Below are 15,406 nucleotides of genomic sequence, written 5' to 3'. Positions count from 1 at the left end.
GATATTTACAAAAACTTGCTAACTTTAAGGATAGTTGAGAACTGGAATAAGCTTCCAAGGGAGGTTGTGGCTTTTTAGAACAGGTTCGACAAAAACCTGTCAGAGATAGCCTAAATGTACTTGGTCCTGCCTTAACACAGGGAGATATAGTAGATGATCTCTCAAGGTCCCTTCCAGTCCTATATTTCTATGATTCTATAATGGGAAAATTCATACCTGGCTCTAAATTTCATAGCTCTGGCATATCTCTACATGTTTGGCTCCAAACCAGTTTGGATTGATTTAGTGAACAAGCATTCCAGATCACCTTTAGCGGCATGTAACAAAGAGACAGGTGCCTGACAGGCAAGGAAAGAGGTGGGGTCAAGGGACACAGAAAGAGAAATTACGTTCCAGTTTTTTGTTACCTTCTTCTTCATATTCCTCTGCATTGAAATTAAAAAAAAAAAAAAAAAGGCAGCAAAATCAACAACAAGGCTGAGCATTCCAGCACATAGACCGCAAAAGTTGACTTGGTGATAAAAAGCCAGTGACAACAAAGAGCCCTGTCCTTATAAAGAGCTTAAAGATTTCCAAGGGGCCTGGTGTAATCATATTTAAGAGTCCACGGTCAAGTTAGAAAAATAATCACTGACTTTATTGAGAGGCTGATTGCATTGAGCTTATTGTGCTGAGCTTAATTAAAACTGCATGAGCAAGTTTCAAAGGAAGGGTCTGATTCTAATCCAGCTCACACTGGTGTAAATCAGGAGTATCTCCAAAGTAGTCAACTGAGGTCTACTGGTGTAAAATTGTTGTGAGCAAGATGAGAATCAGGTCCAGGGAATTCTGGTTCTGTTTGACTTCACAGAACTCCAGCCACCAAAGTTTTTCATCAGGTATCAAGTTGCATATATGTCATCAGAACAAAACTTTGATGGGTTTCTCACACTCTGATACAAGACTCCGTAGATAGGGGGTTGCAGAATCAGTGGCTTCATCTAAATACCCTTTCATGAGTGAAACATGCAGAACCATTTCAATGAATGCAATGATTCTGTCATTGGATCTAACAGCAACAGTCAGCTCAAGAGGACATACAATAGCAGAGATCCAAAGAAAGACAAACTGAAAACTGTCACCTACTTAAAGTGAAAATGTCGAGTTTGGATTTTCAACTGAGCACTTTCCTGAGTTGCAGCTATAAGCAAAAGGCATCTGATGCCAATGTAAAGAAAAATGATGGCTGAACTGTTCCAAAATGTGATTAAATGGCTACGAAATTTCATGCTAGGAACAGTTTTGCTCAGCTACAGTCTGATCCAAAACCCACTGAAGTCAATGGGAGACTTCCACGGATTTCTGTGAGCTTTGGATCAAGGCCTTATTGAAATTTTGGCAAATTGCATCGGTTTGATGGGGAATGTCTGGTAAAGTGAGAACTAATGAGTTACCTCACTCAAACCACAGAGAAAAAGGATCATAACAGATGAACACAGGCCCTACACTGCTGGCCACCACATTTAATCTAACATTTCACTACAGTGAGCAAAGCTAGATTCATTAACCAATGACCTGTTAGCCTGTCACATGTATGATGGTGGCACCATCAACATGAACAAACATACAGCCAAATGTCATAACAAACATACAAGATATTTCACCCTGTAGGTGCACATATTCTGAGGGAGCTCCTGCGTTTGAATCTCTGACCTCACACAGGAAGGGGAACACAAGACAGACGGCTGCTGAGAGATCATTCCAAAAATGACAAAAATAAATATTGAATCAAGTGACCTTGAAAGAGAGAGAATTAAAAAGTGACAGAGAAGATGGGCGGGAAATATTATTAAATTATAAAATTAATATTACATTTTATCCTGGGCATGGAGACTTACAAGCACTTTAGCAGGTTAAAAAAAACACAGAAGGCCCAATGTATATAAGAATAAAGCAGCAAGAAAAAAATCAAAATGCACAGGGGCTGAGGTTGCAAATAAAAACAATCACCAGCAGATGGCAGCAGCTCTACAAAAATAAAACAAATCCATCCACACCCAACCAAACATTTGCTGTAAACAAACACATTAAAGGGCTGACTTTTATATTCTCCACTGGGTGGATAACAAAGGATTTTATATTTATTATGAGCCACATTCAAGTATTCTTCCAGAGCAGCCCTTAGTCCACAAGCAATCCCACTGAACTCAACAGGACCACTCATGGAGTTAAGGGCTCCATAATATAAGTCTGGGTATCAGAATCTGTAGATAGATAGATACCAGCTGTATCAGCATAGCTCTACTGAAGTCAAAGAAGCGACATACACACATTTACGCCAGCTGGGGACTTCACCCAGAGTAAAGAAAAGAAAAATAATACGCAGCAGAAAAATAAAATGGAAAAGGCTGTTTAAAACCACATCAGGCTGATGATTAAAGAATTAGAGACAAGGAGCTTTAAGACTTACCCTCTACCTGATCCCTGTGAAAAGAGAGAGACAGAAAGCGAGAGTCTGATCAAACTGAATTTATATTTCATCCACTCTACATTAACAATAGGTGAATGTGTTGCTTTAAACTGCGTATTTGAGTAAGATGCCACATTTACATTTAAAACACAAATAGATCTCCCTTCCCTTCCCACCCCCCGGGCAGTTGTTTTTAGGTCAGTAAAATTACTACATTTTTTAAAATACCAATTATGGCCAGGCTTGCAAAGTCTTACTCGTGTGTGTAAAATTACACACACTAGTAATCCCAATTACTCATGTGAGTAAGTGTTTGCAGGAAAGGGTGGTAGGTAGTAAAAGTTGTCATTGGTTTATTGGCCAAGCCCATTTCTGAATGACTGGACCAGGCCAGACTGTTCCCAAATCAGCAGTGTTAGGGGCTCCCTAAATCCTGGGGTCTCCAGTGCAAGGAGGATGTTTATTGCTCATTCTCGAGTGCTGCATAAGGTGCTTCAGGCTGATTCAGGGTCCTCAGTCATCAGAACTTGAGTCCCCTGGCCAGGCCTGATGTTCTCCCTCCCCATAATGCAACCTACCTGGGGGCACATTGCAAGGTCTTACTTCTGTTTAATAGGAAACTTCCACCCACTACTACCCTGACGCGCCCCCTCCCTATACATCAGATGCTGCATTCTGAAGCTACACCAGTGTATATGCCAAGCAACTCCATCGACTTGTGTTACCGCTCCAGATATACCCCGGTAGGAGAGTTTGGGGCAGGTGCAGGAAGAGCAGGTTGCATTTGGACACTTGGTGCCTTATCAAGTGCCCACTGAAGTCAGTGAAACTCTGTCCATTGACTTCAATGTGCAGCTCTTGGTCCTTGCAGCTGTGGGACCTCATCTTTTATTTTCCCAGGGAAACCCCAGATTGGCTTGAAATGGCCCAGCTGAACGGATTAACATGAAGACAGATTTATTTCTACTTACACTTCCTCGGTGTCAGACATGTTGGCAGTGGGTTTCTAGATAAAGGGGAAAAGCAAGAGGTGAGTTATTCGTAACAGGGTCTCCTTAAAAAAAAACAAACAAAAACCAAGACAGAAGCAGTTGTGCTGATGTTTGAAGCTGAAAAGAAAGACAGCTGATGCCCTAGAGAGCAGCAGATCCCCACCACTACCACCATTCTTGGAACTATAGAGCTCAGTGGCTGTCAGATCAAATGAGAAGGACAGAGGGAAGGAAAAACGAGTCATCTAAAAAGATACAGCCCTTTAGCTTTGTAGGAAAGACGATTAGCACGGACGCGGAGAGCTGCAAAGAGTTCAGGTTGGGATCTGGGTGTTTTTCAAAGCTTTCAAAACATCAGAGGTGTTTGGAAACGGGGCCATCCCCATTGATCAACTCTAATCCAGTCCTGATTCTTCTTTGACAGCTGTTTGACCCTGGTGCCACTCCAAAGAGTTCAATGAATTTTATACTAGAGTAAGTGAGAGGACAATCAGATTCAAGTAGACATGGGAGCGGGTAGAATAATGTACAAAAATATTGGCTCTGAGCTATTTGATGGTTGATGCCAAAAAACTGTCAAATAAATTATCGAATAAGTAGCACCAGGTTTGAAAGCCTAGTTGAATCGTGTGAAAAATTACCCAGTAACTCATTTTGGGTATGGAAACTGGCCTGATTCATAGAGGAGACTGCTTGATTAATATTATTTGGCTGGTTGTAGTATTTATTGCAGCAGATACTCACCTCATATGATAGGTACTGAAACAGATCCCGCTATGTTACTTTTATGGTCTCCCTCACTGCAGTATTTGAGTGTCTCACCCTCTTTAAGGTATGTGTCTGCACAACATCCCTGTGAGGTTGGGCAGTGCTATCATCCCTATTTTACAGACTGGGAACAGAGGCACAGAGAGAAAGTGATTTGCACAACATCACCCACGAAGTCCGTGGCAGAGCAGGGCAGTGAACCTGGGCCTCCTGAGTCCCAAGCTAGCACTATAACCAATAGACTGGGGTAGATATAGCATAGGGAGTCCTGAAAAAATCAGGGGTCAGATCGGACGGCTCAGCTGATCTTTTCTGGCCCTCAAATCTGTGGTGTAAATCGGTGTAGTCCCATTAACGTCAGTAGAGCTAGGCCAACTTACACTGGCTCAGGAGCTGACCCTATAGTCCTATGATTTACCAGAGGGAATGACTTAGCCAGCATTTCCTGTGAACACTGCAGAACTATTAATTCCACACACTGCTCTCTGCAGAGAGAGAGGCAGATGAAGAGATGGCTATTTTTAAGGAGATAGCTGCCTCAAGGCGATGGGGGAAGGGAATAGGAGCTCCAGAGGGTAAGGGGCCTTTCACTCAACCTTCCTCTAAATCCATGATGGGTCTTAAATTAGAAAGCAAGACACCTCCTTGCCGGAAACCCAAGACTTGGCTTTCATGACTTCATTACTTAGCCGATATATGAGAGGAGTCTTGAAGGAGCAGGCGGACTGATTTATGTCCAAGAGGAACAACTGCAGCTCAGAAGGTTTCTATTTCAGATGAGTATAATAATCCCATAGGCACTGGCCCTGCCGTATAAGGGATCCTGTCCAGTTTTCAACAATAACGTTGGACAGCATGAGTAAACACCCAAAAGGACTTACATGTATATATATATTCTGATCAGGATGGAATGCTCTTCCTGTTCATTTACTCCTTTGTCCCCTTTCGTCCAAATACTCCTTGAAAGTTGTATCAGTCAGGTACATTTTGTGCCTGTATATATCAGTACTAGAGATTGGTCTGATAACCTCAGGTCTGGCTCCAGCTCCCCCAAGGCACAAGGAACCAGGACTCTAATCCAGGCTCATCTCCCACTAGGAAGGAAGACTGATCTCTTGGGTAAGGCGCTGGACTGGGACCCAGGAGCTCTGGGGTCTGTTATCTTTTTTGGTTTTATACTGATGCCCATCACCATAGCATCTAAGCACCTTCCACAAAAAATCCGTAGCAATTCCTAGGGGATTTCATAGGCTCTCTGGCACTTCTCCCTTTTTTGACATCAAAACTCTGCTTAGGGTAGGCGTTCCAGGTCCCAGCATGGCCACAGTTTTCTTTTGTCAGTTAATCTCTGCACCTCGTTGTTCATCTGTATAATGGGCATAATCAGATTTACTTTCTCCTCTCCCGCATCTATTTAGATTATAAACTCTTCAGGGCAGGGACTATCTCTTACTATGTGTTTGAACAGTGGCTAGCAAGATGGGTGTTTCACTCTCAGTTTGGGCCTCCAGGCAATACCATGATACAAATAAAAATTAAAGAATAAGTACCAGGCCTCTTTTTCTCTGCCTGCGCTATATAAACCTGGATTTCTCTCTTTTAAAGTCTGAAGATAACACAGATGTTTTAAAAGACTCACTCTCACCGATACAATTTCAATGGAGTCAACCGAGTTGCAGTAGTGTATTTTGGGAGGAGAATGAGGCCTTGACAGTTCTTCATGCACATTTATAATGTGAGTGTTTAAGGGCTGACTTATTTTTATGATCAAATTCAGGATAAATACACAGTGCAGTGCACACTGTCCTGCTTTAAGGACCTGAGCCAAAGCCCGTTGAAGACAATCGGAGTCTTTGGGACACAAAGCAAGTCTTTCTTTTAATGATTCCCACAATGAGCTCATCCTGTTGCCATTTAGCTGTCCTCCTTTAAGGACATCTTGCTGAGGTTTGGACATATCAGGTTTTTCCATAGATTCTTCCATATTTGTTGACAGTCTAAGTGCTGAGGAAACCGATGGGATTCTACAAGGCACCTATTAGCATGCTATAAAATATGACTAGACTTGTCTGAGCAGGGACCACATCTTTCCATCTGTTTGTACGGTCTAGCACGAGGGCCCACGCTGGATGGGACTTCTGGGAACTAGGCAAAATTAGTAAATAGATACATGAATAACAAAAATAATCATTAGTAATACAAAGAAGAAGGCAAGCAATATGCAGAGATGGACCAGAATTGATTAAAAACAAGGCCCCAGATCCCCAAACCCCCAGACCCTAAAGGGGTTACAAAATCCAAACCTAGGTCTAGAACTAAAGTTCACAAATGGCCCTTAGGTTTACAATGGGCCAAAAAAAAAATCCCCAAAAATCCTGGCTCCAAATATTCCACAGTCTTGTGATATTCAGAATCTGGAATTGAATTTTCCATCTTGTGCCCCTCACCAGTTATTCTTTCCTTTATTTTTAACGATGGTTCTTATGGAGGGGCTGGGGTTAGAGTGTGCCTCACTGGGATAGAGATCCATGGTTTCCAGAGGGAGACCAATGTTACCTGACAGAAGCACATTGGTGGACACTGAGTGTGGCAATCATTTGCCAAACACACTGTCAGGTTTACTCATTCCAACAAAATGAGTTGACATGTAATGTCTTATCCTGAGATCTTGCCCAGGCAACCCGCGCCCCTGCAGTGAGGCGGATCAAGGTCTTGCCTCAGAAACGACAGCATGACTGGGCCCTTCGTAGCTCTCAATGAATAGAGGGCCTTATCTAGTTTCTATTAAAGTCAACGGCAAAACTTCCATTGGGAGCCAAAATCACTTTACGCGACTGGCTTCACTGCATTATTCACGTAATTACTTCATGTAGTAGAACGATGAATAAGGGAAACTTTACGGACACCCAAATGGAATGAAATAAATAAAACAAAATACAAAACAGCAATGTCTTGTGCAGCTGGGGCCCGATCCAAAGCTCATGGAAATCAATGGAAAGACTCCAGTGGCTTTGGATCAGGCCCCTAGCGGGGATAACACTTCCCATCACAGAGATCACAAAACAAAAATATCAGCAATTTAGACTGTTCGTTTCTGAGACAGGAACTGTCTTTTATTTTATATTTGTACAGTATCCAGCAAAATGGGGCCTGACTTTGACTCAGGTTTATGGGTTAATAAATAACGATGATTAATTATTATTATTATTGATGTCCACTGTTTGGAAACAAATCTAAACATATGCAGAAACAGATTGTTTTGATTATCAGTCGGCCTTCTAAAACCCAGTTTCCCAAGTGCCAAGGTTTATTTTCCACATTTAATTCAAGAGCTTAAGATCTAAATTGTTTGCTTTCTAAGTTTGTTTAAGATCCTCAGGGCTTGATATCTGGGGCCTCCAGAAATTAAAGTCAAGAACATGCATGCTTCATTCACCATTCACAAAGCAGAACCACCAAATAAGTATATTTATTTCACACACTATGTGAATGATGCCCCATAAATTATTATGGGCTCAAAGTGAAAGGTAAATATTCTGTTCCTAGACATATTAAAGTGGACAAGGTGGATCATGATTCTATCTAGCAAACTAGTCTATGTCTCTTGCTCTGAATTATATGTTCCTTTTGGTCCAAATCAGTTCCTTCTTGTCTTAAAGAACTCAGCTACCATCTCCTAGGGAGCATCTTAACAGCTGAGAATGTACCCATCTGCCAGCTGACAGATTGAATTCACTCCCCTGCTCTTCAGAGGCCGTCTATGAAAATAACCCTCCTATCAATCATTCTCGCTCCTTAGCCAGACACTGCCTGCCATAAAGGGATGTAAAGTAGCGAGATTATTAAAGAAAGGGGGAGAAAGAAAATGGACATGCATGGAAGACCAGACCTGGCAGGAATAACTGTCAGGCGAGATGGCTGGGTACAATCTATCAAGTAGCAGATGGGTATAGTTCCCTGGCAGGGGCTCCTGTAAATCTGACACATCTAATAACATTTTCTATGTACATCCTTCATTCCCTCCCCCCTTTGGTGGAATTCTTCCTCTCTGAACTATTCACTGCTTTGGAAGATAAAAGTGATTCTATTTTGGGGGCCAGAAACCAACACCCAGCATGAAAGATCCATCCTGTTCAATCTTAACACAATCATTTATGACTTGTATTGCAGTAGCATGTAGGAACCCCCGTCCTGGGCCAGGACCCCATTGTGCTAAGCACTGTAAAAACACAGAACAAAATGACACTCCCTGCCCCAAAGAGTTTACAGTCTAAGTAATCTTAATCCTATCCATTTGTGCCTCTGGGCTATCTCACTCCACCGCCAGGGTTTGCTAGGAATAAGAAGACTTTAAAAAAGAGAAATGAAACCCCAAGTTCCCCTCATCTCTCACTCCTGCACACATCCCATCCCGCCGGATGGGAACACTGGCAAATCCTTTGTAACCATTAATTCTTTCACCGTACTAGGGCTTATCTACCCTGGGGTTTTACGCCGGTACAGCTACACCAGTGCAAACCCCTAGAGTAGGACACACCGCAGTGGTGTAAAAGGTAACTTGCACCAGTGAGGTTTACCCCTCTTTGTCACCGACAGTGGGGCATCATACAGCTGCATTCACACAACACAGCAAATCGACAATTTAGCCACTGGTCGCCATCACAACTAGATCCATGATGTAGATGCTCAGCACCCAAAGGGAAGGCACCCTGTTCGCTAACACCCTGCCTCCCAAGCTTTCAGAGATAATTAAGGCATGACTGCAGAAGGAGAAAAACACACCAGTAATAATAACCCACATGGCCCTGGGGAGGTATAAGGAATGCAGAGTAGTCTGCAATACTCAATCACCCAGCAAGCTGGTGAAGAGCGATGAGAAAAGCGGTTTGGGCCACAGGTGCACATGTGGACTTTTTACATCGCTCCTCAGTTTTGGGATGTCATCACGGACCATTTCAATATACATCTCAGTTTACCCCCATTCACAAAATGGCATCTGCTAGCCACAGTTAGCTGACAACTCTTCTGGGATGCTAGAAACTTACCCCAGTGTCCCACGCCCTCTTTGGTGTCCAAGCTGGCTCTTGGGTTTCTTCGGCTGCCCTATACAATTACTGAACCACTGCTGCTGTATGTGATCACCTAGCCGACAGATCCCTGGCCAGGATGAGGCATGTGGGATGTTAGAATTATCTCATGGGTGGGCATGGAGGGCAGAAAGCACACGTAAGAAACCATGTCTTTGTAGCACGCTCACCTCCCATCTTAATCCCCTTTTCTGGACTATTTTGATTTTGACACCCCCCTGGATGGAAGGTCTCAGAGAGACAGCTACTGTATTTCATGACATTTCGAACTCACATTATCTTTGTGTAACAAAAAAAAATCTCCTAGTGACATCTTTAATTTAACCTCCCCAACACAGACACACATTTCTTTAACGGATCAGGAGGGAGTCCTTCATGTTTTTCTCTCACACGCCTTTTCTCCTTTAAGACTGAATACTAGGCTTATCCAAGCAGCAAGCTGCTTCATGTTTTTACAGATACCCTTCCTGCCTTTGGACATCTCCATGAGATGTACCAATACACATCACTTCTTTGCGTATATCCCTCTCCCCCAGCCTCAGCCCTTTGCCTTCTTGCAGGGTTGGGTTCAAAACAAAGCTCTTGGCAGTGCTTTAAACAGTCAGCTCATCCCAGGCTTTACAAAGTGTCTTTGGCACATGTACTTTTTGTTTCATCACTTCAATAGTCCTGTCAACCTCAAAGTCATGGGAGATGCCATGTCACTTAGTACTCATCCACAGGGCCTTGAGTTTAGGTGGAGATTTCCCCCCGATGCATAGGAATATCTGCTATATACCAGACAATCCAGATCTTCATGGACATTCTCAAGCCTCAAACAAGGTCAACAAATCCCCCTCTGAGTAGATAAGAAAAAGAATAGGTCCATTGCCCTCCTTAGTGCCTTCATCTGAATGCCAGGGTTCTGAGGCTCAGTCTTATTCATGAGCGAGCATCATGGCCCCCCTACTGTTCCCCATTTAGACCAAGGGTCCAGTCTGCTGTCCCTCCTCTACTCACACAGACATGTCCCCTGCCTAATCTCCTTCTTACCTGAGAGGGGGAAGCTGAGAGAAGTGGTGAGTTCCCTGCCGAATGGGCTGCAGGATCTGCAAACTTCCCAAGGTGATTAAGTCCTCATGTTATAGCGACATTTGATCTTCTGGAGAAGCCGATTGGCCACCAGGCCCGCAATGTCAGACAGGGAAGGAGCAAGGGAGAGGGGGGAGGAGAAGGAAAAGAAGGGCATACCAAGTATAGGAGCAGCTGGAGGAATTGCATAGATTATGCTAAGATGGGAGGGACGTGCTTGGAGAAAAAACCCAGCAGGCTTATGTTTCTATATTTATAACCCAACCATGCAAGCAACATTTAAAAAGGGGTATCCAAGGCAAGGAAGTGACAGGCTCTTCTTCATGCACTGGAGTGCGGTTCTCATAGAAACACAGAGATAGGTGGTGCATGGTATTTAAAAGAAGTCAGTCATGGCCCTCCCCCAGCACTGGCAATATCCACCACCCGCTAGGCCTGGCAGAGACCCTCTTTCTTGCTACGCTAAAGGTTTAAAAGGCTTGAGCTACATGGTACAATTGGGATTCAGGAAGGAAATGCGGAGACATACCACTCTTTCGGTGTGATACTCCTCCCATTTCCCCCAGCAGGAACTCCGTGGTGTGTAATAGATCAGAAGCGGGTTTTGGGTGGGTGTGTGCACAGCACTGAGGGTTGGAAGTAATGAGCAGAAAATTCGAGCAGGCACTAGGGACATGTCAAAGAGGAGTAGGGTCTTTTTAAAACACAGTGAGTGCGGGTGTTTGACCATCTCCTGGAGATATATTTCAAGTGCCTTTCATTGCAATGAGAAAAGGCTTTTAAAATGAGGGCCTCACCCTATACAGATTGAAGCGTGGCAGGCTGATCGCTGCATCCAGATCTGGGAGAGTCTGAGGGAATTAGGCGGTTCCCAAAGGCCCTGGAGTTACAAGAACAAACACAGACCGAAAGAGAACCCTTTGGAGGATTTGGTTTGTTGATGCAGTCAGTGCAGTTGCCTTAATTTGCCAGTAGAGGTTTGCAGTGCCTAATACAACCCTTGTGAGAGTTTCCATTTCTTTAAGCCTTCAGTCCTCACCTCACTCACACACCCCCTCCCCCGTCTCCACCTCCCGTTGGCAGGGGACCCCAGCAATATAGACCATGCCCTCCAGTGGGGCTGACAGCTTTAGCAGCCCTCTTTGCTGTCAGCCGGTAAGAGCAAAGAAAACGTTTAGGTCAGGAGCTGTGGGGCTGTTTTTATTTTTGGCATGCCTCATGGATCAATTCCTTCCCCCTCTCCCTGCCATTTGTAGGAAGGGAAGAGTCCAAACCAAGGATGTTCAGACGGGTTTTTAAGCACACGGAGCTGGGAGCAACAAGCTGCAGCCTCTAACCATCACTCAGCACTCACCAGGTAACGTACAAAAGCAAAAATTGTGTTTTGAGCTTTTCATTCTTTAGATGTAGGCTGGTTTTTCCCCTCCCCTCTTTCTCCCCCCAAAATATACTGAAACAAGATTCTTGAGGGTTTGCTGGAGAGGAGGGAGCTCTTGCGAAAAAGTGGAAAGGGCTCACATCTGTCCCCAGTGCTATAATTATTCTGTAATTCACACAGGGGAAGAAGGAATCTGACTCGTGTATGGATTGGGTTGGAAACCCCACACAGGTGAGATGGGGGAATCCCTAGCAAAGGTGCACAGTTATTAGGACATGTAATGTTGGGTTTTTTCCTCTCAGTGCCACTGAAAGCACTAATGCAATGAACACTAAGTTCTGTGGCATTTTCAGCATCATTAAGCATTTTTGCCACATTTGGCTAGATCATTGCCCCTAGGCAACCGAATGGCTGGCATTTCTCCAGGAAATACTGCCTTTCATCAAATAGTGGCACATGGATATAATGTAAGGGAATACCACATTTTCGTCTCCCCTTCTTTTATATGAACGGTGTACCATGTTTGGCAATGTCGACGGGAGCGTATGTGCTAGTCTCACTTGACTAACTGCTTGCCTATTATAGTCTGCCTTTAGTGCTGGCATGGCATTTTGTCCTACTCTGCAGTAGAGGGCTCAAGGACTGAGGTGCATTGGTAGAGCTGTGTACAGGACAAAACTGCACAGTGCCTGCTTGCACGGTGTCTGTCTCCAGTCAGTTGACCCAGTCCCTTATTTGGAAGCAGAGAAGGAAAATTCACGGAATTCCCACCCCCCCCAAAAAAAAAAAACCAAAAAACACCCAAATGAAAAGAGAGAAATAATCTGGAAATCTATTGGGCCACTGCCTTGGCTGGTATGAATCTGAGCAGCTCCATTGTCTCCATCAGCTGAGGATCTGGCCCATTTGTTTGATGTCCTTCCATGGAAACAAACTGAGCATCTTGAAAAAATGGGAAGCCTTCGTCCGGCTGTCCATGCATGACCTGCAAGGAAGCAAGGGCCTTTCAATTCATCTTAGAGGCACCTGAATAACCACGATTGTTTTGACTGCCATGCCAAAGGCAAACATTTTGATGTAGGTTGTCGTGGGGTAGCAAACCCCACCCCGGGCCCAAAGGAGTTAAAAGGCAATACTAGGCCCAGGTAGCTCCGGCCTGGGCCTGCTGCACATGCTCTGGCTGAAGGAGGGGGTTAAAAGGAGCTCAGAAGCCCAGGCAAAGGGTGGTGGGACAGTCTGTAGGAGAAACAAATACTTCTCCGGGAAGTCAGGCAAAGAGGGGGGACCAGAGAGCCTGAGAGGGGATTACAGAACGTGTAAGGCAGTGTTTTCTCCAGGCAGTGCTTTCTCCAGCCACCTTTGGACAGTTTTTGTGAAACTATTGTGTGTTTGGACTGTAAGGGCCACACCCCAGACTGAAGGAGCACGTAGATAGGAAGTAGTCCATGGTGGCAGACTTAGACTCCCTGCAGGGAGGCCCTGCCGCTGTTACTTCCCACAGGACCCTGGGCTGTGGCCCAGTGGAGAGGGAGAGCCTGACTTGCCCTACCAAGTCCCACTTAAGGGGAAATGTCCAGACAGGGGTTGAGGCCAAGTCATTTCCGGTCTAGTGGCAGGAACCAGGCATTCCTACTGCGCCTTCCCCTTCCCCCTCGACAGACACAGATTTTTTTGGTGGACTGTTGATCCCATCATCTCTTTGCATCATCTCTTTGCTTCTTGACTCACTTGTATGCTCCATGCATCCAATCTCAGCTCATGCTTCATTTTGAATATCTGTAGTATCTACTCCATGCGTCGTCTACTGGATCTGTTCCCTATGGCTCTGATCCGAGCCTCATTGAAAATCAATAGTAAAACTCCCATTGACTCCACAGGTGGAGGATCAGGTCCGATATGGTCCATCTGCTCTGTGAAACATCTTATCAATATGCTTTCTCCCGACACCCCTCTGATCACTTTATCCACACAGCTGTTCTTGGCGCTGTCTGTAAGCCTCATGCATCGTGTAGCTGCTCCATACAATATCAGTGTGCTTTTTGCATCATTCATCTGTTCCATAATTCTCATTCATGGCCCATCTGCTCAATGAGTCATCTAGCTGCTCCCCATATTGCCTATACATTCTGTGCATTACCTCCTTACCTCATGAATCACGTCTCTGAGTCGCTCATGTATACATATCGTGCTATGCATAACATATCCTAATCTATGCATTATCTTTCTGTTCCTAGCATGATATAGGTTTCCTCATACATAATCAATTGGCACCATGCATCGTCTCTCTGAAGGAGAAGTTAGCTGATTCGTGCATTCTCAATTTGTTCCATGATCATCTGGACCATGACTGTATCATATCTCTGGCTCATGCCTCATCTGTAGTTGGTATGCATTCTCTGTCTTCTCTTTGCGTATCATCTCTGGCTCATGCTTCAGTCCTCCTTCATAATAATAACCATATATATCTAGACCAGGGGTGGGCAAACTTTTTGGCCTGAGGGCCACATCGGGTTGCGAAACTGTATGGAGGGCCAGGTAGGGAAGGCTGTGCCTCCCCAAACAGCCTGGCCCCCGCCCCCTCCAACCCCCCTCAGAGCCTCCGACCCATCCAACTCCCCCCCCACTCCTTGTCCTCTGACTGCCCCGACCCCTATCCACACCCCTGCCCCCTGACAAGCCCCCCAGGACTCCCATGCCCATCCAACCCCCCCTGTTGTTCCCCATCCCCTGACTGCCCCCCTGGAACCTCCGCCCCATCCAACTGCCCCGTCCCCTGACTGCCCCCCGGGACTCCCTGCCTCTTATCCAACCCCCCCACCCCTGCCCCGGCTCAGAGCAGCAGGAGCTCGCAGCCCCACCGCCCAGGCAGAGCCAGCCATGCTGCTGTGCTGCCCGGCAGGAGCAGGGGGCCAGAACTCTGGTGGCGCAGCAAACTGAGGCTGCATGGGAGGAGAGACAGCAGGGGAGGGGCCGAGGGCGAGCCTCCCCAACCAGGAGCTCAAGGGCCGGGCAGGATGGTCTCGCGGGCCGCATGTGGCCCGCAGGCCATAGTTTGCCCACCTCTGATCTAGACTATTTGTTTCATGGTTCATCCATCTGCTCCATATGTTATCCACGTACAAGGTGTGTATTTCTTGTTTCATCTCTTGATTCCATGCATCTGTTTCATACATCACCTATGGTATTTTCCCCACTGACCATCTCTCTGCTTTCTGTATTGCCTGCTCTCTATACGATCTTTTTGTTCTAGCCACTCTTTCTTACACGCATCATCTTTGCTCATTGCACCCATCTCTCTGTTCTTTGCATCATCCATGAACTGCGTGAAGAACAACATCTTGTCCTCTGTACACCGTCACCAACACGAATAATAAGCTACTGGCAGCAAACTGGCCCATAGTTTCTAATGAATTAATGCCCCAAACACTGGAATAGGATCAGTCATGTCCAGTCTTACATTGGGGTCTAAGATCTATGGGACTTAGTTAAGTGAGGTTGTGTCAAGCTACGTGGCTTGTTAAACCACATCTCTTCTATCGGTCTATAAGATGACATTAAGGAAAACAAATGTAGGTTTCAGAGTAGCAGCCTGTTACACACAGTGCTAGTCTGTATCCGCAAAACGAAAAGGAGGACTTGTGGCACCTTAGAAACTAACCGA

At 45.2% G+C, this 15,406-nt stretch overlaps 2 protein-coding genes across 8 annotated transcripts in view; one reads left to right on the top strand and one right to left on the bottom strand.

Annotated features, from left to right (window-relative positions):
• Nucleotides 1–10,496, bottom strand: part of TNNT3 (troponin T3, fast skeletal type) — a 48,084-nt gene extending 37,588 nt beyond the window's left edge. For 2 of the 7 annotated variants that reach the window (XM_043549506.1, XM_043549508.1), the window contains exons 1-4: nucleotides 10,329–10,495; nucleotides 3,421–3,455; nucleotides 2,450–2,463; nucleotides 408–425 (exon numbers count right to left, since the gene is read on the bottom strand). In XM_043549506.1, coding sequence (XP_043405441.1) covers nucleotides 408–425; nucleotides 2,450–2,463; nucleotides 3,421–3,440 — 52 coding nt within the window. In that variant the 5' untranslated portion in view covers nucleotides 3,441–3,455; nucleotides 10,329–10,495. Of the gene's footprint in view, nucleotides 1–407; nucleotides 426–2,449; nucleotides 2,464–3,420; nucleotides 3,456–10,328 lie in introns of all 7 variants that reach the window. The other 5 variants (XM_043549507.1, XM_043549510.1, XM_037899630.2 and 2 more) reach the window with 5 other exon arrangements.
• An 884-nt stretch (nucleotides 10,497–11,380) lies between these two features.
• The window catches only part of LOC119566396 (proline-rich protein 33), a 30,811-nt gene continuing 26,785 nt past the window's right edge, over nucleotides 11,381–15,406 (top strand). Inside the window, exon 1 of the mRNA XM_037899628.2 lies at nucleotides 11,381–11,724. The gene's annotated coding sequence lies outside the window, so the exon portion shown is untranslated. The remainder of the gene's footprint in view (nucleotides 11,725–15,406) is intronic.

This window comes from Chelonia mydas, chromosome 6 (assembly GCF_015237465.2).
Source record: "Chelonia mydas isolate rCheMyd1 chromosome 6, rCheMyd1.pri.v2, whole genome shotgun sequence".
Taxonomy (NCBI): domain Eukaryota; kingdom Metazoa; phylum Chordata; order Testudines; family Cheloniidae; genus Chelonia; species Chelonia mydas.
The sequence above is the reverse complement of the archived record's forward strand: the minus strand, read 5'-3'. Positions and strand labels throughout refer to the sequence as shown.